Here is a 23,742-nt window from a genome sequence, read left to right as displayed (position 1 = left end):
ATTTTCCCTAGGACTATGTTGAAGGCCAGGTCCACCTGTACATCTATTCTGTTTGTAATGTAAATTAATTTTTAAAGAATCAATTTGGGAAAGTTTTTTTTTTATGTCTGTGAACTAGAGATGAGCGAGTATACTCGTCCGAGCTTGATGCTTGTTCGAGTATTAGGGTACTCGAAACGGCTCGTTGCTTGGACGAGTATTTCCCCGGCTCGAGATCGAGCATTTACTTAAGAAGACACAGTGAAGAACAATGAAGAACACAATGAAAACAGTGAACACAGGATCATTTAAGTGAAGAACACATTGCAGATGTTTCCGTACATCTGCTAACTTATCCGAAGACACGCGTGCAGAATGGTGTTCTTCATAATAGTATGTGAAGAACAATATGTGTGAAGAACACATTGCAGATGTTTCCATACATGTGTTCTTCACACATAGGGGGTCATTTACTAAGGGCCCCGATTCGCGTTTTCCCAACGTGTTACCCGAATATTTCCGATTTGCGCCGAAATCCCCTGAATTGCCCCGGGATTTTGGCGCACGCGATCAGATTTCGGGGGGCGTGGCCGAACAAAAATCCGACGGATTCGGAAAAACCGCCGCATTTAAAAAAAAAAATTGTCGCTCGGCACGCGCTTACCTTCACTTAGCCCGGCTCGGTGTACTCCAGTGCGTTCCGATGCTCTTCAGCGCAGCAGCACCACCTGGTGGACGGCGGAGGAACTACCTTAATGAATCCTGGCCGGACCTGAATCCACCGCAGAGAATGCGCCGCTGGATCGCGAATGGGCCGGGTAAGTAAATCTGCCCAATATGTTCTTCACATACTATCGTGAAGAACACCGTTCTGCACGCGTGTCTTCGGATAAGTTAGCAGATGTACGGAAACATCTGCAATGTGTTCTTCACTGTGTCCTTTCAATGTGTTCTTTCAGTGAAAAATGCTCGAGTCTCCCATTGACTTCAATGGGGCTCGTTATTCGAGACGAGCCCTCGAGCATCGGGAAAAGTTTGTCTCGAATAACGAGTACCCGAGCATTTTAGTGCTCGCTCATCTCTACTGTGAACAAACAGCTACATGTTTCGTCTGATCCACTGTCTGGACTTCATTCTACTAAAGATTTGGATTGCACATTTGCATGAAGTGGAGGGAAGATAAATGGAAACATGAGTAGGAGAAGGATCAGACTACACGAGGTTTGATTGTTGTCTGTTACCATGGAGACACATTTTTTTGTTTGTAGATTCTAATTTTTAGAATATCGATTAGCTTACACAGAGCAGGACCAAAGACTAATTTATAGAGGGTCTGATTTTGACCAGATAATGTCATCCTTGTCCTAGTGCAAAATATGAAGGACCTAAACTGATTTATCTCCCCAAAGAGGCTCAAATGTGAGGGCGTAGTTGACTAAATATCCATCGTTGTACATGTAGAGCTTATGGTCATTAGGATTATAAGACAAACTCTGGACCTTCTCCTTTGGTTTTTCCAGGGGAATACTTAGCCACCCTTCCTTCCCAGTTTTTGTATCATACTTGTAGAATATCTCTTCTGTTTTGGTGGTGATGGCTCTAGTGACATACAAGACACCGCACACCATGAACGCATTGGTGGCCGCCGGCTTGTACAGGGAAGTGGTCCAGGTCTGTTGTACTATAAGGGATATGGGGTCTATTCTACTGATGACAATGTTTCCAGCATTTGCTTCAGTAGAATAGATCGCCCAAAGCCCTTCTTCATCGGCGGCCATGTCAATGTCCTGATAGGCCGAGGATGAATAGGAGAACCGGTTGTTGTAGGCCGCATTGGGAAGACTGACTACAAGCTCCACTCTATTGAGCTGTGGATTGTATTTGCAGAGGTTTCTAGAGTTGTAGCAATTATAGTACATTAAGTTATTAAACATAATCATTCCGCTGCCTTGTCCATAATTTCCATCAGTGATGCCTCTGTTCAAGTTAAAATTATGAATCAGAAGATCGTTGTAGGTATTGTAGGTACGTAAATAGTACAACATCCTTCCATCTGTAGTCAGAGGAGACACCCAATGGATATTCTGATCGGCTCCGGCTAATGAATCCTTCCCCCATCCTCCATATAAGTAGGCGGTTCCATAGTAGTTCAGTTGTACTAAATATGGTTTACCAATGCTCTTAATGGATCCATGTTGACAGGTACCTACAGAATTAAAAAAAAATAACCACATGTAATGCATAGAGGTGGCTCCATACAGCACACAACCATAACAAGACAAAAATGGAAGGATTTTCATAAATAAGAACAAGTTCATTTTGCTGAACAATTCATGGTGATTGGAAACTCCTGGAGTTCATATTATTTGAGAAATTGCCTAATTATGGCGCCTCTTATCATCTATGGGATCATATGGGACACTGGATTTGTTCAGGTTCTGTACAAAAGTTCTATATAGTATGATGAAGATAGTTTGGGCAAATTCTTGCATTAAAGGGAAAATCTATCTTTTTGGGTTAGCAACTAAATAAGGGATAGAAAACAGAGGAACGTCATCAATGGCACATTCTCAGATCGGGTTGGCGTTACTGGTGGAGGCCACAGGGGTCATTTTTGGAATCCTTCTTTTTAAAATTTTTACAATGAGTCTTTCAATTTTTGCAGATGATACTAAGCTCTGTAAAGTAATTAATACAGAGGCGGATGGTATAATATTACAGAGGGATTTGTGGAAGCCGGAAGAATGGGCAGAGAAATCTACATTGATGAGGTTAAATGTAGATAAATGTAAAGTTATTCACTTGGGCAATGGAAATAAAAAGTAATTTTATGTTTGAAACAATCAATTACTTGGTAAAGCAGCAGCTGAAAAAGTCTTGGGGTATTGGTAGATGGTAAACTTTAACTTTAGTGACCAGAGCCAGACGGCTGCTAATAAAATTATAGGATGTATCAAGAGAGGAATAGATTCTCATGATAAGGACATAGTTTTGCTCTTATAAAAATCACTGGTCAGGCCACACATGGAATAATGAAATGGGCGCCAAAATCCCGGGGCAATTCAGGAAAAATCGGCACAAAATTGGAAATATTTGGGTAACATGCCGGGAAAACGCGAATCGGGCCCTTAGTAAATGACCCCCATTGTGTACAGTTTTGTGCACCAGTATATAAAAAGAACATAGTAGAACTGGAACGGGTGCAGAGGAGAGCAACCAAGATTATTAGGGGAATGGGGGGGATTAGAATACAATGACAGATTACAAAATTTGGGATTAATCAGTTTAGAAAAAAGACCTCATTACAATGTACACATTTAACCAAAGTAACTCCAAACAGCTCACACAAAGTATTTACACAGAAAACTCTACAGTACAAGAAGAAGGTATCATAAAGTGGAATTTCTTCCACGCTCCATTTGAAAGAGGTTTGTTGTACCATCAAATGTCCATAATCAGATATTGGGGCAGATTTACTTACCCGGTACTGTCCCGATCCCGCAATGAGTTGTCCGACGTGGATTCAGGTCCGGCGCGATTCACTAAGATTGTGCGCCTGAGTTCCTGCATCCGTCGCTTCAGCCCCGAGGTCCACCGGAGTTCCCCTGCTTCTTCCCGGTGCATGTAAGTGCTGATCTTGCGACACAATTTGAAATATTAAATCCTGTGCGTTGTCCGAATCCGTAGGGTTGTCCGACGGCCACGCCCCCCCCGATTTCTGTTGCATGCAAGCCGGCGCTGATGCATCACAATCCGATCGTGTTCGCCACAATCCCGGGGCAATTTGGCGCAAAACTGAAATCGACGGAAAACCCGACGAAAATGCGTCTGTTTGAACCTTACTAAATGAGCCCCATTGTATTACTTACCATTGTCCAGTGGAGGAAGTGAAGGCACAGGCAGAGGTTTTGTCTGGTTCTTTTCACAATTTTCAAGTTTTTCCTTCAGGGCAGCAATTTCTTTTCTGATAACCAGGACATTGTTCTTATCATAGACCTCCAGCTGGTTCACCATGATGGAAATGTTACGGATCTAGAGCAGAACACAGAATACAGAGGGGTAGCATTATTTATATGTCTATGAACCTTGTGCTCATATCTAAGCAGAATCCAGACTACAATAAATATCATGGACATGACCTCACTCACCTCCTGGTACAGAGTCTCCACCAGAACATTGGTTCCATTCATAGAAGATTTCAGCTGCAGGATCAGAGCCTCCATTTCTCTAATCTCCAACTTCACCAACTCAAAGTCCAGCTCTGTGTATGACTGACCACCCATCTCCATCATCTCCACACGCTTGGTCAGGTTAACCAGACGCTCCATAGAAATAGTGAGTACACTCTCATAGTGGTGGATCTATGAGAATATTACAAGTTTGTTTAGTGTCAACTGAATCAAAGGTTCTGGACAAAGGACAGGAGAGTGTATGTACAGGTAGAGAGCAGTACAGTGTATGCAGGGGCACACCTGCCATCAGGCGAGTTGAGACTCTCGCCTCAGGCGGCGCGTCTCCTGGTGGAGACAGGGGGTGGCATTCACCTGCTGCCGGCCTGCACATAACCCCTCTCACCGGCTGGCACACATGTAGCCGTCACAGGTACCTGCACATCCCCGTGCCTGCTACATTTACCCGGCCGGCACTTCCATCCACCGGCGGGCACAGGTATCTGACCGCCGGCTGGCACGTCACATGACTGACAGCCTCCACCTGCACCAGCCCAAAGTCGGCTCCGGGATACTCCTCCCCGCTCTCCGCTCCCAGCTCCCCGGTGTTCGCTCCCAGCTATCCACTCTCCACTGTCCGCTCCCCGGTCTCCGCTGTCTGCTCCCGGGTATCTCTGCCCCTTCGGTCTCCGCTCCCCGCTCTCCGCTCCCCGGTCTCCGCTTCCAAATCCCTGGTCTCCGCTGTCCGCTCTCTGCTCCCAGCTCCCAACTATCCGGTCTCCACTGTCCGCTCCCCGGTCTCCGCTTTTGCACCCCTGGTCTCTGCTCCCAGCTCCCCGGTCTCCACTCCCCGATCTCCACTCCCAGCTCCCCGGTCTCAGCTCTCCGCTCCCCGATCTCCGCTCCCAGCTCCCCGATCTCCGCTGTCTGCTCCCTGCATTTTACAGTACATGGTGGTACTCTGTATTCATTTTAGACTACATGATGGTACGCTGTATGCATTTTATACTACAAGGCGGCACGCTGTATCAAATTTTTACGCTGTATCTGATATATTACATATGTGGGGGGGGAGAGGGGGCGTCGCTCTATGGCTCGCCTCAGGCGGCAGAAAGGCTTGGTACACCCCTGAGTGTATGTGCAGGTAGAGGGCAGTACAGTGTATGTACAGGTAGAGGGCAGTACAGTGTATGTACAGGTAGAGGGCAGTACAGTGTATGTACAGGTAGAGGGCAGTACAGTGTATGTACAGGTAGAGAGCAGTACAGTGTATGTGCAGGTAGTGGGCAGTGCTGTGTATGTACAGGTAGAGAGCAGTACAGTGTATGTACAGGTAGAGGTCAGTACAGTGTATGTACAGGTAGAGGGCAGTACAGTGTATGTACAGGTAGAGGGCAGTGCAGGGTATGTACAGGTAGAGGCCAGTACAGTGTATATACAGGTAGAGGGCAGTACAGTGTATGTACATGCAGAGGGCAGTACAGTGTATGTACAGGTAGAGGGCAGTACAGTGTATGTACAGGTAGAGGCAGTACAGTGTATGTACAGATAGAGGCCAGTACAGTGTATGTCCGGATAGAGGGCAGTACAATGTATGTACAGGTAGAGGGCAGTACAGTGTATGTACAGGTAGAGAGCAGTACAGTGTATGTACAGGTAGAGGGCAGTACAGTGTATGTACAGGTAGAGGGCAGTACAGTGTATGTACAGGTAGAGGGCAGTACAGTGAATGTACAGGTAGAGGGCACTACAGTGTATATACTGGTAGATGGCAGCGCAGTGTAGGTACAGGTAGAGGGCAGTACAGTGTATGTACAGGTAGATGGCAGTACAGTGTATGTACAGGTAGAGAGCAGTACAGTGTATGTACAGGTAGAGGGGAGTACAGTGTATGTACAGGTAGAGGGCAGTACAGTGTATGTACAGGTAGTGGTCAGTACAGTGTATGTACAGGTAGTGGGCAGTACAGTGTATATACAGGTAGAGGGCAGTACAATGTATGTACAGGTAGAGGGCAGTACAGTGTATGTACAGGTAGAGGGCAGTACAGTTTATATACTGGTAGATGGCAGTGCAGTGTATATACAGGTAGATGGCAGTACAGTGTATATACAGATAGAGAGCAGTACAGTGTATGTACAGGTAGAGGGCAGTACAGTGTATGTACAGGTAGAGGGCAGTACAGTGTATGTACAGGTAGAGGGCAGTACAGTGTATGTACAGGTAGAGGGCAGTACAGTGTATGTACAGGTAGAGGGCAGTGCAGTGTATGTACAGGTAGAGGGTAGTACAGTGTATGTACAGGTAGAGGGCAGTACAGTGTATATACAGGTAGAGGGCAGTGCAGTGTATGTACAGGTAGAGGGCAGTACAGTGTATGTACAGGTAGAGGGCAGTACAGTGTATGTACAGGTAGATGGCAGTACAGTGTATGTACAGATAGAGAGCAGTACAGTGTATGTACAGGTAGAGGGCAGTACAGTGTATGTACAGGTAGATGGCAGTGCAGTGTATGTACAGGCAGAGGGCAGCACAGTGTATGTACAGATAGAGAGCAGTACAGTGTATGTACAGGTAGAGGGCAGTACAGTGTATGTACAGGTAGAGGGCAGTACAGTGTATGTGCAGGTAGAGGGCAGTGCAGTGTGTGTACAGGTAGAGGGCAGTACAGTGTATATACTGGTAGAGGGCAGTTCAGTGTATATACAGGTAGAGGGCAGTACAGTGTATGTACAGGTAGAGGGCAGTACAGTGTATGTACAGGTAGAGGGCACTACAGTGTATGTACAGGTAGAGGGCAGTACAGTCTATGTACAGGTAGAGAGCAGTACAGTGTATGTACAGGTAGAGGGCAGTGCAGTGTATGTACAGGTAGAGAGCAGTACAGTGTATGTACAGGTAGTGGGCAGTACAGTGTATGTACAGGTAGAGAGCAGTACAGTGTATGTACAGGTAGAGGGCTGTACAGTGTATGTACAGGTAGAGAGCAGTACAGTGTATGTACAGGTAGAGGGCAGTGCAGGGTATGTACAGGTAGAGAGCAGTACAGTGTATATACAGGTAGATGGCAGTACAGTGTATGTACAGGTAGTGGGCAGTACAGTGTATGTACAGGTAGAGGGCAGTACAGTGTATGTACAGGTAGATGGCAGTGCAGTGTATGTACAGGTAGAGGACAGTGCAGTGTATGTACAGGTAGAGGGCAGTACAGTGTATGTACAGGTAGAGAGCAGTACAGTGTATATACAGGTACAGGGCAGTGCAGTGTATGTACAGGTAGACGGCAGTACAGGGTATGTACAGGTAGACGGCAGTACAGTGTATGTACAGGTAGAGGGCAGTACAGTGTATGTACAGGTAGAGGGCAGTACAGTGTATATACAGGTACAGGGCAGTACAGTGTATGTACAGGTACAGGGCAGTGCAGTGTATGTACAGGTAGACGGCAGTACAGGGTATGTACAGGTAGACGGCAGTACAGTGTATGTACAGGTAGAGGGCAGTACAGTGTATGTACAGGTAGAGGGCAGTACAGTGTATATACAGGTACAGGGCAGTACAGTGTATGTACAGGTACAGGGCAGTGCAGTGTATGTACAGGTAGACGGCAGTACAGTGTATACACAGGTAGAGGGCAGTACAGTGCATGTACAGGTAGCGGGCAGTACAGTGTATGTACAGGTAGAGAGCAGTACAGTGTATATACAGGTAGAGGGCAGTGCGGTGTATGTACAGGTAGAGGGCAGTACAGTGTATGTACAGGTAGAGGCGAGTACAGTATATATACAGGTAGTGGGCAGTACAGTGTATGTACAGGTAGAGGGCAGTACAGTGTATGTAGAGGTAGAGGGCAGTACAGTGTATGTAGAGGTAGAGGGCAGTGCAGTGTATGTACAGGTAGAGGGCAGTACAGTGTATGTAGAGGTAGAGGGCAGTACAGTGTATGTACAGGTAGAGGGCAGTACAGTGTATATACAGGTAGAGGGCAGTGCAGTGTATATACAGGTAGAGGGCAGTACAGTGTATGTACAGGTACAGGGGAGTACAGTGTATGTACAGGTAGTGGGCAGTACAGTGTATATACAGGTAGTGGGCAGTACAGTGTATGTACAGGTAGAGCGCAGTACAGTGTATGTAGAGGTAGAGGGCAGTACAGTGTATGTACAGGTAGAGGGCAGTACAGTGTATGTACAGGTATAGGGGAGTACAGTGTATGTACAGGTAGAGGCCAGTACAGTGTATATACAGGTAGAGGGCAGTGCAGTGTATATACAGGTAGAGGGCAGTACAGTGTATGTACAGGTAGAGGGCAGTACAATGTATGTACAGGTAGAGGGCAGTACAGTGTATGTACAGGTAGAGGGCAGTACAGTGTGTGTACAGGTAGAGGGGAGTACAGTGTATGTACAGGTAGAGGCCAGTACAGTGTATATACAGGTAGAGGGCAGTGCAGTGTATGTACAGGTAGAGGGCAGTACAGTGTATGCACAGGTAGAGGGCAGTACAGTATACATACAGGTAGAGGGCAGTACAGTGTATATACAGGTAGAGGGCAGTACAGTGTATGTACAGGTAGAGGGCAGTACAGTGTATGTACAGGTAGAGGGCAGTACAGTGTATGTACAGGTAGAGGGCAGTGCAGTGTATATACAGGTAGATGGCAGTGCAGTGTATATACAGGTAGAGGGCAGTACAGTGTATGTACAGGTAGAGGGCAGTACAATGTATGTACAGGTAGAGGGCAGTGCAGTGTATGTACAGGTAGAGGGGAGTACAGTGTATGTACAGGTAGAGGGCAGTGCAGTGTATGTACAGGTAGAGGGCAGTGCAGTGTATATACAGGTAGAGGGCAGTACAGTGTATATACAGGTAGAGGGCAGTACAGTGTATGTACAGGTAGAGGGCAGTACAGTGTATGTACAGGTAGAGGCCAGTACAGTGTATATACAGGTAGAGGGCAGTGCAGTGTATATACAGGTAGAGGGCAGTACAGTGTATGTACAGGTAGAGGGCAGTACAATGTATGTACAGGTAGAGGGCAGTGCAGTGTATGTACAGGTAGAGGGGAGTACAGTGTATGTACAGGTAGAGGCCAGTACAGTGTATATACAGGTAGAGGGCAGTGCAGTGTATGTACAGGTAGAGGGCAGTACAGTGTATGCACAGGTAGAGGGCAGTACAGTATACATACAGGTAGAGGGCAGTACAGTGTATATACAGGTAGAGGGCAGTACAGTGTATATACAGGTAGAGGGCAGTACAGTGTATGTACAGGTAGAGGGCAGTACAGTGTATGTACAGGTAGAGGGCAGTACAGTGTATGTACAGGTAGAGGGCAGTACAGTGTATGTACAGGTAGAGGCAGTACAGTGTATGTACAGATAGAGGCCAGTACAGTGTATGTCCGGATAGAGGGCAGTACAATGTATGTACAGGTAGAGGGCAGTACAGTGTATGTATAGGTAGAGGGTAGTACAGTGTATGTACAGGTAGAGGGCAGTACAGTGTATGTACAGGTAGAGGGCAGTACAGTGTATATACAGGTAGAGGGCAGTACAGTGTATGTACAGGTAGAGAGCAGTACAGTGTATGTACAGGTAGAGGGCAGTACAGTGTATGTACAGGTAGAGGGCAGTACAGTGTATGTACAGGTAGAGGGCAGTACAGTGAATGTACAGGTAGAGGGCACTACAGTGTATATACTGGTAGATGGCAGCGCAGTGTAGGTACAGGTAGAGGGCAGTACAGTGTATGTACAGGTAGATGGCAGTACAGTGTATGTACAGGTAGAGAGCAGTACAGTGTATGTACAGGTAGAGGGGAGTACAGTGTATGTACAGGTAGAGGGCAGTACAGTGTATGTACAGGTAGTGGTCAGTACAGTGTATGTACAGGTAGTGGGCAGTACAGTGTATATACAGGTAGAGGGCAGTACAATGTATGTGCATGTAGAGGGCAGTACAGTGTATGTACAGGTAGAGGGCAGTACAGTTTATATACAGATAGAGAGCAGTACAGTGTATGTACAGGTAGAGGGCAGTACAGTGTATGTACAGGTAGAGGGCAGTACAGTGTATGTACAGGTAGATGGCAGTACAGTGTATGTACAGATAGAGAGCAGTACAGTGTATGTACAGATAGAGAGAAGTACAGTGTATGTACAGGTAGAGGGCAGTACAGTGTATGTACAGGTAGATGGCAGTGCAGTGTATGTACAGGCAGAGGGCAGCACAGTGTATGTACAGATAGAGAGCAGTACAGTGTATGTACAGGTAGAGGGCAGTACAGTGTATGTACAGGTAGAGGGCAGTACAGTGTATGTACAGGTAGTGGGCAGTACAGTGTATGTACAGGTAGAGGGCAGTACAGTGTAGGTACAGGTAGAGGACAGTACAGTGTATGTACAGATAGATGGCAGTACAGTGTATGTACAGGTAGAGGGCAGTACAGTGTATGTACAGGTAGAGAGCAGTACAGTGTATGTACAGGTAGAGGGCAGTACAGTGTATGTGCAGGTAGAGGGCAGTGCAGTGTGTGTACAGGTAGAGGGCAGTACAGTGTATGTACAGGTAGAGGGCAGTACAGTGTATGTACAGGTAGAGGGCAGTACAGTGTATATACTGGTAGAGGGCAGTTCAGTGTATATACAGGTAGAGGGCAGTACAGTGTATGTACAGGTAGAGGGCAGTACAGTGTATGTACAGGTAGAGGGCAGTACAGTGTATGTACAGGTAGAGGGCAGTACAGTGTATGTACAGGTAGAGAGCAGTACAGTGTATGTACAGGTAGTGGGCAGTACAGTGTATGTACAGGTAGAGAGCAGTACAGTGTATGTACAGGTAGAGGGCAGTACAGTGTATGTACAGGTAGAGAGCAGTACAGTGTATGTACAGGTAGAGGGCAGTGCAGGGTATGTACAGGTAGAGAGCAGTACAGTGTATATACAGGTAGATGGCAGTGCAGTGTATGTACAGGAAGAGGGCAGTACAGTGTATGTGCTGGTAGAGGGCAGTACAGTGTATGTACAGGTAGTGGGCAGTACAGTGTATGTACAGGTAGAGGGCAGTACAGTGTATGTACAGGTAGATGGCAGTGCAGTGTATGTACAGGTAGAGGGCAGTGCAGTGTATGTACAGGTAGAGGGCAGTACAGTGTATGTACAGGTAGAGAGCAGTACAGTGTATATACAGGTAGAGGGCAGTACAGTGTATGTACAGGTAGAGAGCAGTACAGTGTATGTACAGGTAGAGGGCAGTGCAGTGTATGTACAGGTAGACGGCAGTACAGGGTATGTACAGGTAGACGGCAGTACAGTGTATGTACAGGTAGAGGGCAGTACAGTGTATGTACAGGTAGAGGGCAGTACAGTGTATATACAGGTACAGGGCAGTACAGTGTATGTACAGGTACAGGGCAGTGCAGTGTATGTACAGGTAGACGGCAGTACAGTGTATACACAGGTAGAGGGCAGTACAGTGTATGTACAGGTAGCAGGCAGTACAGTGTATGTACAGGTAGAGAGCAGTACAGTGTATATACAGGTAGAGGGCAGTGCGGTGTATGTACAGGTAGAGGGCAGTACAGTGTATGTACAGGTAGAGGCGAGTACAGTATATATACAGGTAGTGGGCAGTACAGTGTATGTACAGGTAGAGGGCAGTACAGTGTATGTAGAGGTAGAGGGCAGTACAGTGTATGTAGAGGTAGAGGGCAGTGCAGTGTATGTACAGGTAGAGGGCAGTACAGTGTATGTAGAGGTAGAGGGCAGTACAGTGTATGTACAGGTAGAGGGCAGTACAGTGTATGTACAGGTACAGGGGAGTACAGTGTATGTACAGGTAGAGGCCAGTACAGTGTATATACAGGTAGAGGGCAGTGCAGTGTATATACAGGTAGAGGGCAGTACAGTGTATGTACAGGTACAGGGGAGTACAGTGTATGTACAGGTAGTGGGCAGTACAGTGTATATACAGGTAGTGGGCAGTACAGTGTATGTACAGGTAGAGCGCAGTACAGTGTATGTAGAGGTAGAGGGCAGTACAGTGTATGTACAGGTAGAGGGCAGTACAGTGTATGTACAGGTATAGGGGAGTACAGTGTATGTACAGGTAGAGGCCAGTACAGTGTATGTACAGGTAGAGGGCAGTGCAGTGTATATACAGGTAGAGGGCAGTACAGTTTATGTACAGGTAGAGGGCAGTACAATGTATGTACAGGTAGAGGGCAGTGCAGTGTATGTACAGGTAGAGGGGAGTACAGTGTATGTACAGGTAGAGGCCAGTACAGTGTATATACAGGTAGAGGGCAGTGCAGTGTATGTACAGGTAGAGGGCAGTACAGTGTATGCACAGGTAGAGGGCAGTACAGTATACATACAGGTAGAGGGCAGTACAGTGTATATACAGGTAGAGGGCAGTACAGTGTATATACAGGTAGAGGGCAGTACAGTGTATATACAGGTAGAGGGCAGTACAGTGTATGTACAGGTAGAGGGCAGTACAGTGTATGTACAGGTAGAGGGCAGTGCAGTGTATATACAGGTAGATGGCAGTGCAGTGTATATACAGGTAGAGGGCAGTACAGTGTATGTACAGGTAGAGGGCAGTACAATGTATGTACAGGTAGAGGGCAGTGCAGTGTATGTACAGGTAGAGGGGAGTACAGTGTATGTACAGGTAGAGGCCAGTACAGTGTATATACAGGTAGAGGGCAGTGCAGTGTATATACAGGTAGAGGGCAGTACAGTGTATATACAGGTAGAGGGCAGTACAGTGTATGTACAGGTAGAGGGCAGTACAGTGTATGTACAGGTAGAGGCCAGTACAGTGTATATACAGGTAGAGGGCAGTGCAGTGTATATACAGGTAGAGGGCAGTACAGTGTATGTACAGGTAGAGGGCAGTACAATGTATGTACAGGTAGAGGGCAGTGCAGTGTATGTACAGGTAGAGGGGAGTACAGTGTATGTACAGGTAGAGGCCAGTACAGTGTATATACAGGTAGAGGGCAGTGCAGTGTATGTACAGGTAGAGGGCAGTACAGTGTATGCACAGGTAGAGGGCAGTACAGTATACATACAGGTAGAGGGCAGTACAGTGTATATACAGGTAGAGGGCAGTACAGTGTATATACAGGTAGAGGGCAGTACAGTGTATATACTGGTAGCGGGCAGTACAGTGTATGTACATGTAGCGGGCAGTACAGTGTATGCACAGGTAGAGGGCAGTACAGTGTATGTGCTGGTAGAGGGCAGTACAGTGTATGTACAGGTAGAGGGCAGTACAGTGTATGTACAGGTAGAGGGCAGTACAGTGTATATACAGGCAGAGGGCAGTACAGTGTATGTACAGGTAGAGGGCAGTGCAGTGTATATACAGGTAGAGGGCAGTACAGTGTATATACTGGTAGATGGCAGTACAGTGTATATACTGGTAGAGGGCAGTACAGTGTATGTACAGGTAGAGGGCAGTACAGTGTATGTACAGGTAGCGGGCAGTACAGTGTATGCACAGGTAGAGGGTAGTACAGTGTATGTACAGGTAGAGGGCAGTACAGTGTATGTACAGGTAGAGGGCAGTACAGTGTATGTACAGGTAGAGGGCAGTGCAGTGTATGTACAGGTAGAGGGCAGTACAGTGTATGTACAGGTAGGGGGCAGTACAGTGTATGCACAGGTAGAGGGCAGTACAGTGTATGTACAGGTAGAGGGCAGTACAGTGTATGTACAGGTAGATGGCAGTACAGTGTATGTACAGGTAGAGGGCAGTACAGTGTATATACAGGTAGAGGGCAGTGCAGTGTATGTACAGGTAGAGGGCAGTACAGTGTATGCACAGGTAGAGGGCAGTACAGTATACATACAGGTAGAGGGCAGTACAGTGTATATACAGGTAGAGGGCAGTACAGTGTATATACTGGTAGCGGGCAGTACAGTGTATGTACATGTAGCGGGCAGTACAGTGTATGCACAGGTAGAGGGCAGTACAGTGTATGTGCTGGTAGAGGGCAGTACAGTGTATGTACAGGTAGAGGGCAGTACAGTGTATGTACAGGTAGAGGGCAGTACAGTGTATATACAGGCAGAGGGCAGTACAGTGTATGTACAGGTAGAGGGCAGTGCAGTGTATATACAGGTAGAGGGCAGTACAGTGTATATACTGGTAGATGGCAGTACAGTGTATATACTGGTAGAGGGCAGTACAGTGTATGTACAGGTAGAGGGCAGTACAGTGTATGTACAGGTAGCGGGCAGTACAGTGTATGCACAGGTAGAGGGTAGTACAGTGTATGTACAGGTAGAGGGCAGTACAGTGTATGTACAGGTAGAGGGCAGTACAGTGTATGTACAGGTAGAGGGCAGTGCAGTGTATGTACAGGTAGAGGGCAGTACAGTGTATGTACAGGTAGGGGGCAGTACAGTGTATGCACAGGTAGAGGGCAGTACAGTGTATGTACAGGTAGAGGGCAGTACAGTGTATGTACAGGTAGATGGCAGTACAGTGTATGTACAGGTAGAGAGCAGTACAGTGTATGTACAGGTAGAGGGCAGTGCAGTGTATGTACAGGTAGAGGGCAGTACAGTGTATGTGCAGGTAGCGGGCAGTACAGTGTATGTACAGGTAAAGGGCAGTACAGTGTATGTACAGGTAGAGGGCAGTGCAGTGTATGTACAGGTAAAGGGCAGTACAGTGTATGTACAGGTAGAGGGCAGTACTGTGTATGTACAGGTAGAGGTCAGTACAGTGTATGTACAGGTAGAGGGCAGTACAGTGTATGTACAGGTAGAGGGCAGTACAGTGTATGTACAGGTAGAGGGCAGTACAGTGTATGTACAGGTACAGGGGAGTACAGTGTATGTACAGGTAGAGGCAGTACAGTGTATGTACAGGTAGAGGGCAGTACAGTGTATGTACAGGTTGAGGGCAGGACAGTGTATGTACAGGTAGATGGCAGTACAGTGTATGTACAGGTAGAGGGCAGTACAGTGTATGTACAGGTAGGGGGCAGTACAGTGTATGTACAGGTAGAGGACAGTACAGTGTATGTACAGGTAGTGGGCAGTACAGTGTATATACAGGTAGAGGGCAATACAGTGTATGTACAGATAGAGGCCAGTACAGTGTATGTACAGGTACAGGGGAGTACAGTGTATGTACAGGTAGAGGCAGTACAGTGTATGTACAGGTAGAGGGCAGTACAGTGTATGTACAGGTTGAGGGCAGGACAGTGTATGTACAGGTAGATGGCAGTACAGTGTATGTACAGGTAGAGGGCAGTACAGTGTATGTACAAGTAGAGGGCAGTGCAGTGTATGTACAAGTAGAGGGCAGTGCAGTGTATGTACAGGTAGAGAGCAGTACAGTGTATATACAGGTACAGGGCAGTACAGTGTATGTACAGGTAGAGGGCAGTGCAGTGTATGTACAGGTAGAGGGCAGTGCAGTGTATGTACAGGTAGAGGGCAGTACAGTGTATGTGCAGGTAGAGGGCAGTACAGTGTATGTACAGGTAGAGGGCAGTAAAGTGTATGTACAGGTAGAGGGCAGTACAGTGTATGTATAGGTAGAGGGCAGTACAGTGTATGTACAAGTAGAGGGCAGTGCAGTGTATGTACAGGTAGAGAGCAGTACAGTGTATGTGCAGGTAGAGGGCAGTACAGTGTATGTACAGGTAGAGGGCAGTACAGTGTATGTACAGGTAGAGGGCAGTACAGTGTATGTACAGGTAGAGGCCAGTACAGTGTATGTACAGGTGGAGAGCAGTACAGTGTATGTACAGGTAGAGGGCAGTACAGTCTATGTACAGGTAGAGAGCAGTACAGTGTATGTACAGATAGAGGGCAGTACAGTGTATGTACAGGTAGAGGGCAGTACAGTGTATGTACAGGTAGAGGGCAGTACAGTGTATGTACAGGTAGATGGCAGTACAGTGTATATACAGGTAGAGGGCAGTACAGTGTATGTACAGGTAGAGGGCAGTACAGTGTATGTGCAGGTAGTGGGCAGTGCTGTGTATGTACAGGTAGAGAGCAGTACAGTGTATGTGCAGGTAGTGGGCAGTGCTGTGTATGTACAGGTAGAGAGCAGTACAGTGTATGTACAGGTAGAGGGCAGTACAGTGTATGCACAGGTAGAGGGCAGTACAGTGTATGTGCAGGTAGTGGGCAGTACAGTGTATGTACAGGTAGAGGGCAGTACAGTGTATGTACAGGTAGAGGGCAGTACAGTGTATGCACAGGTAGAGGGCAGTACAGTGTATGCACAGGTAGAGGGCAGTACAGTGTATGTACAGGTAGAGGGCAGTACAGTGTATGTACAGGTAGAGTGCAGTACAGTGTATGTACAGGTAGAGGAAAGTACAGTGTATGTACAGGTAGAGGGCAGTACAGTGTATGGACAGGTAGGGGGCAGTACAGTGTATGTACAGGTAGATGGCAGTACATTGTATGTACAGGTAGAGGGCAGTGCAGTGTATGTACAGGTAGAGGGCAGTACAGTGTATGTACAGGTAGAGGGCAGTACAGTGTATGTACAGGTAGAGGGCAGTACAGTGTATGCACAGGTAGAGGGCAGTACAGTGTATGTACAGGTAGAGGGCAGTGCAGTGTATATACAGGTAGAGGGCAGTACAGTGTATGTACAGGTAGAGGGCAGTACAATGTATGTACAGGTAGAGGGCAGTGCAGTGTATGTACAGGTAGAGGGGAGTACAGTGTATGTACAGGTAGAGGCCAGTACAGTGTATATACAGGTAGAGGGCAGTGCAGTGTATGTACAGGTAGAGGGCAGTACAGTGTATGCACAGGTAGAGGGCAGTACAGTATACATACAGGTAGAGGGCAGTACAGTGTATATACAGGTAGAGGGCAGTACAGTGTATATACAGGTAGAGGGCAGTACAGTGTATATACTGGTAGCGGGCAGTACAGTGTATGTACATGTAGCGGGCAGTACAGTGTATGCACAGGTAGAGGGCAGTACAGTGTATGTGCTGGTAGAGGGCAGTACAGTGTATGTACAGGTAGAGGGCAGTACAGTGTATGTACAGGTAGAGGGCAGTATAGTGTATATACAGGCAGAGGGCAGTACAGTGTATGTACAGGTAGAGGGCAGTGCAGTGTATATACAGGTAGAGGGCAGTGCAGTGTATATACTGGTAGATGGCAGTACAGTGTATATACTGGTAGAGGGCAGTACAGTGTATGTACAGGTAGAGGGCAGTACAGTGTATGTACAGGTAGCGGGCAGTACAGTGTATGCACAGGTAGAGGGTAGTACAGTGTATGTACAGGTAGAGGGCAGTACAGTGTATGTACAGGTAGAGGGCAGTACAGTGTATGTACAGGTAGAGGGCAGTGCAGTGTATGTACAGGTAGAGGGCAGTACAGTGTATGTACAGGTAGGGGGCAGTACAGTGTATGCACAGGTAGAGGGCAGTACAGTGTATGTACAGGTAGAGGGCAGTACAGTGTATGTACAGGTAGATGGCAGTACAGTGTATGTACAGGTAGAGAGCAGTACAGTGTATGTACAGGTAGAGGGCAGTGCAGTGTATGTACAGGTAGAGGGCAGTACAGTGTATGTGCAGGTAGCGGGCAGTACAGTGTATGTACAGGTAAAGGGCAGTACAGTGTATGTACAGGTAGAGGGCAGTGCAGTGTATGTACAGGTAAAGGGCAGTACAGTGTATGTACAGGTAGAGGGCAGTACTGTGTATGTACAGGTAGAGGTCAGTACAGTGTATGTACAGGTAGAGGGCAGTACAGTGTATGTACAGGTAGAGGGCAGTACAGTGTATGTACAGGTAGAGGGCAGTACAGTGTATGTACAGGTACAGGGGAGTACAGTGTATGTACAGGTAGAGGCAGTACAGTGTATGTACAGGTAGAGGGCAGTACAGTGTATGTACAGGTTGAGGGCAGGACAGTGTATGTACAGGTAGATGGCAGTACAGTGTATGTACAGGTAGAGGGCAGTACAGTGTATGTACAGGTAGGGGGCAGTACAGTGTATGTACAGGTAGAGGACAGTACAGTGTATGTACAGGTAGTGGGCAGTACAGTGTATATACAGGTAGAGGGCAATACAGTGTATGTACAGATAGAGGCCAGTACAGTGTATGTACAGGTACAGGGGAGTACAGTGTATGTACAGGTAGAGGCAGTACAGTGTATGTACAGGTAGAGGGCAGTACAGTGTATGTACAGGTTGAGGGCAGGACAGTGTATGTACAGGTAGATGGCAGTACAGTGTATGTACAGGTAGAGGGCAGTACAGTGTATGTACAAGTAGAGGGCAGTGCAGTGTATGTACAAGTAGAGGGCAGTGCAGTGTATGTACAGGTAGAGAGCTGTACAGTGTATATACAGGTACAGGGCAGTACAGTGTATGTACAGGTAGAGGGCAGTGCAGTGTATGTACAGGTAGAGGGCAGTGCAGTGTATGTACAGGTAGAGGGCAGTACAGTGTATGTGCAGGTAGAGGGCAGTACAGTGTATGTACAGGTAGAGGGCAGTAAAGTGTATGTACAGGTAGAGGGCAGTACAGTGTATGTATAGGTAGAGGGCAGTACAGTGTATGTACAAGTAGAGGGCAGTGCAGTGTATGTACAGGTAGAGAGCAGTACAGTGTATGTGCAGGTAGAGGGCAGTACAGTGTATGTACAGGTAGAGGGCAGTACAGTGTATGTACAGGTAGAGGGCAGTACAGTGTATGTGCAGGTAGAGGGCAGTACAGTGTATGTACAGGTAGAGAGCAGTACAGTGTATGTACAGGTAGAGGCCAGTACAGTGTATGTACAGGTGGAGAGCAGTACAGTGTATGTACAGGTAGAGGGCAGTACAGTGTATGTACAGGTAGAGAGCAGTACAGTGTATGTACAGATAGAGGGCAGTACAGTGTATGTACAGGTAGAGGGCAGTACAGTGTATGTACAGGTAGAGGGCAGTACAGTGTATGTACAGGTAGATGGCAGTACAGTGTATATACAGGTAGAGGGCAGTACAGTGTATGCACAGGTAGAGGGCAGTACAGTGTATGTGCAGGTAGTGGGCAGTGCTGTGTATGTACAGGTAGAGAGCAGTACAGTGTATGTGCAGGTAGTGGGCAGTGCTGTGTATGTACAGGTAGAGAGCAGTACAGTGTATGTGCAGGTAGTGGGCAGTGCTGTGTATGTACAGGTAGAGAGCAGTACAGTGTATGTGCAGGTAGTGGGCAGTGCTGTGTATGTACAGGTAGAGAGCAGTACAGTGTATGTACAGGTAGAGGGCAGTACAGTGTATGCACAGGTAGAGGGCAGTACAGTGTATGTGCAGGTAGTGGGCAGTGCTGTGTATGTACAGGTAGAGAGCAGTACAGTGTATGTACAGGTAGAGGGCAGTACAGTGTATGTACAGGTAAAGGGCAGTACAGTGTATGTACAGGTAGAGGGCAGTGCAGTGTATGTACAGGTAAAGGGCAGTACAGTGTATGTACAGGTAGAGAGCAGTACTGTGTATGTGCAGGTAGTGGGCAGTGCTGTGTATGTACAGGTAGAGAGCAGTACAGTGTATGTACAGGTAGAGGGCAGTACAGTGTATGTACAGGTAGAGAGCAGTACAGTGTATGTGCAGGTAGTGGGCAGTGCTGTGTATGTACAGGTAGAGAGCAGTACAGTGTATGTACAGGTAGGGGGCAGTACAGTGTATGTACAGGTAGATGGCAGTGCAGTGTATGTACAGGTAGAGGGCAGTACAGTGTATGTACAGGTAGAGAGCAGTACAGTGTATGTAAAGGTAGAGGGCAGTACAGTGTATGTACAGGTAGAGGGCAGTACAGTGTATGCACAGGTAGAGGGCAGTACAGTGTATGTACAGGTAGAGGGCAGTGCATTGTATGTACAGGTAGAGGGCAGTACAGTGTATGTACAGGTAGAGGGCAGTACAGTGTATATACAGGTAGAGGGCAGTACAGTGTATGTACAGGTAGAGGGCAGTACAGTGTATGTACAGGTAGAGGGGAGTACAGTGTATGTACAGGTAGAGTGCAGTACAGTGTATGTACAGGTAGAGGGCAGTACAGTGTATGTACAGGTAGAGGGCAGTACATTGTATATACAGGTAGAGGGCAGTACAGTGTATGCACAGGTAGAGGGCAGTACAGTGTATGTACAGGTAGAGGGCAGTACAGTGTATGCACAGGTAGAGGGCAGTACAGTGTATGTACAGGTAGAGGGCAGTACAGTGTATGTGCAGGTAGAGGGCAGTACAGTGTATATACAGGTAGAGGGCAGTACAGTGTATATACAGGTAGAGAGCAGTACAGTGTATGTACAGGTAGAGGGCAGTACAGTGTATGTACAGGTAGTGGGCAGTGTAGTGTATGTACAGGTAGAGGGCAGTACAGTGTATGTACAGGTAGAGAGCAGTACAGTGTATGTACAGGTAGAGTGCAGTACAGTGTATGTACAGGTAGAGGACAGTACAGTATATGTACAGGTAGAGGGCAGTACAGTGTATGTACAGGTAGAGGGCAGTACAGTGTATGTACAGGTAAAGGGCAGTACAGTGTATGTACAGGTAGAGGGCAGTACAGTGTATATACAGGTAGAGGGCAGTACAGTGTATGTACAGGTAGAGGGCAGTACAGTGTATGTACAGGTAGAGGGCAGTACAGTGTATATACAGGTAGAGGGCAGTACAGTGTATGCACAGGTAGAGGGCAGTACAGTGTATGTACAGGTAGAGGGCAGTACAGTGTATGTACAGGTAGAGGGCAGTACATTGTATATACAGGTAGAGGGCAGTACAGTGTATGCACAGGTAGAGGGCAGTACAGTGTATGTACAGGTAGAGGGCAGTACATTGTATATACAGGTAGAGGGCAGTACAGTGTATGCACAGGTAGAGGGCAGTACAGTGTATGTACAGGTAGAGTGCAGTACAGTGTATGCACAGGTAGAGAGCAGTACAGTGTATGTACAGGTAGAGGGCAGTACAGTGTATGTACAGGTAGAGTGCAGTACAGTGTATGCACAGGTAGAGAGCAGTACAGTGTATGTACAGGTAGAGGGCAGTACAGTGTATGTACAGGTAGAGGGCAGTACAGTGTATGTACAGGTAGAGAGCAGTACAGTGTATGTACAGGTAGAGGGCAGTGCAGTGTATGTACAGGTAGAGGGCAGTACAGTGTATGTACAGGTAGAGGGCAGTACAGTGTATACACAGGTAGAGGGCAGTACAGTGTATGTACAGGTAGAGGGCAGTACAGTGTATGTACAGGTAGAGGGCAGTACAGTGAACAGCAGAGAACATTATGTGTGAACACATAATTTTTGGTCAACTTTAAAGGAGGATAAAGTAGCATTTAAAAACCCTTTGCTTATTGGGAAAACTTATTGTTCCTAATAATCATATGGGGGAAAGGTGTCTCGCAACTATTGTTTCAATGTACCTGTTACAGGAACACTCATTGGGCCACTCAATGGAGCATAAGTGGCGGGCACATAATTCAGTGGTAATTTTGACTACTTATTTGTACTGTGCACTTTGTAGTGTAATGTTTGTTGGTAGTCGACAACATACAATTATTTAGGAGCATAAAGTTTATAGTAGTGTATGTCAGAGGGAGGTGTATGTGATGGATGTTCACCAGTGTAACATTACCTTAGTGATTTGCTCCTCCACAGTGATGGATAAGTTATGGTTTGATATCTCCAACTTCTCAAATCGATCTACTGGAAAGGTGGAGTCTGGGAGGACCACAGAGCAGTGACAGACCCCCAGCTCATCCAGCGAGCCGGTGGAGTTATGAATCTGGTGAGACGCAAAGATAAGGAATTCAATTTCAATTTCAGTAAATGTAAATGGGGGGGGGGGGGGTTCAATACACAACTTCAAACCAGAAGAGGATCTTTTAGTTGACCAGAAATATAAATTACACCTAATATTTGGAAAGCGGATAAAATTCTGTATTTCGGCCCAGCAGAGTTGTACCTCTGAGGATGAAGGACAACAGTCTGACCTGAATAAGGGTCCTCAATCTCAATAATGGAAGTGGCTGCATATCATGTGACCTGCCACTCCATTTTGAAACTGGTGAGTAGAGCACATGACAGGACCCTCATCCAGGATCTGTTTTTGTGATCATGTTCTTCCCAGCAAGGTGACATGGTACAACCACTTTAAATTATCCTTCAACACAATTTTTAAAACCTACTATTTGTCATTTACAAAGAAATTATAAACTTTATAACAATATATATAAACTATATAGAACTCACCAGGCTGGCCGCATGATTTTGGCAGATGCCTAGTAGCAAAATGAGGATGGGGAACATGGCGTCCGCTCTGTCACTAAGTCTTCTTTACCCATCATCTTCTCTGACCCTTTTATATATACAGTGATGTGAACACTCTTATCGTCCTATCTGTTGTCTCAAATGATGAAAATATATTAGGTTCCCATCCGTCAAGAAGAGATATCACGAGATACAGATATCTGCACCGTGACATGAATATGACCCATCTTGTTACAGATTTATGGGTTTTTGTAAAGACACTACATTTATTTATTGATTATTTTTAATCAACTACTCGTAAGGAGGAACATAAAAATCTGCACTTCCTCCATTGTATATTAAATTGTAAATTTTCTGCTGATAACATTGAAAGTGTGTGAATGAACAACAGATCAATAATGTGTAACAGAATAACATCTTTAACATCGACATCTTCTTACTTTATTTCTTTTTTTCATTGGTGACTCCTTTTTTGTACAAAAATTTGATGTTGAGGATTCTGAGGTGCATCGTTCTGATCACTTTTCAAAATGGAGGAGCAAAATATGTGGTTTTGTTCAGTTATTTTCTCTTGCTGGCCCCATGATTCTTCCTGTACAGAGAGAACCTGGAGAAAAGCTATAATGATGTCTAAATTTGCCCTTGTGCTTTAAATTGTATTGGTGTCTTCAGGGGGCCGAAAAAACTTAATGTTGTGGAAGAACAGGGAGCAATAAGTTACCGTTTAAATTGTCATGTTGGCACCTGATGGTAAAATAGTGGGTTGTAGTTCGGGCACCTCATCTTTAAAAGGGTCACCATCACTGATTTAGGGGATTTAAGAGTAAGAAATAGTGCTACACCCCAGGTGGGGCACACACCAGTATGTCAGTGTGCTTGGTTTACAGTCCTTGATCTTGGTGCTAGATGTCCTTTAAACAAGAAATTTACATCTCGCTTCAAAGTTGATTTTCTGGATGATGCCATCACACTGGACCATGAAAGAAACAGAATCTAGAAGGTTTTACGCTTCCTGAAAATATATTAGTACTGGTTTAAATATCCATTGCTGATGACAGGTTCCCTTTAAGATATATCAATTATTGTTAATATATATAATTAGAAAGTATTAATGTGGTGGTTGCTCTTATGTGTGGACAAGTCTCTATCTGGGCCTGGGGAAAGGGTCAGCTAAAAACATCGGGAATGGAGACTGTGGAAAATACTGAGAAGTGAGTAAAAAATTGCCTGTAAACAAATTCTAAAAACCTCTGAATAGCAGGTAGACCCTGTGAATTGTTCTAGAGCAGAATGACCATGAGGCCAAAGTAAGACAAAG

General features: G+C 46.3%; 1 protein-coding gene across 1 annotated transcript; it reads right to left on the bottom strand.

Moving 5' to 3' along the window:
* Positions 1–976: 976 nt before the first annotated feature.
* On the bottom strand, positions 977–22,560 carry LOC140076696 (olfactomedin-4-like). Its single transcript, XM_072123351.1, has 5 exons — positions 22,407–22,560; positions 21,790–21,939; positions 4,128–4,340; positions 3,849–4,011; positions 977–2,185 (listed from the first exon to the last, which is right to left on the bottom strand). Exons 1-5 carry the CDS (start codon positions 22,461–22,463, stop codon positions 1,365–1,367), a joined length of 1,404 nt encoding a protein of 467 aa, XP_071979452.1. The 5' UTR covers positions 22,464–22,560; the 3' UTR covers positions 977–1,364.
* Positions 22,561–23,742: the final 1,182 nt, after the last annotated feature.

This window comes from Engystomops pustulosus, chromosome 9, assembly GCF_040894005.1.
Source record: "Engystomops pustulosus chromosome 9, aEngPut4.maternal, whole genome shotgun sequence".
In the NCBI taxonomy this organism is placed as follows: domain Eukaryota; kingdom Metazoa; phylum Chordata; class Amphibia; order Anura; family Leptodactylidae; genus Engystomops; species Engystomops pustulosus.
Note: the sequence above shows the minus strand (reverse complement) of the source record. Positions and strands in the feature narration are given on the sequence as shown.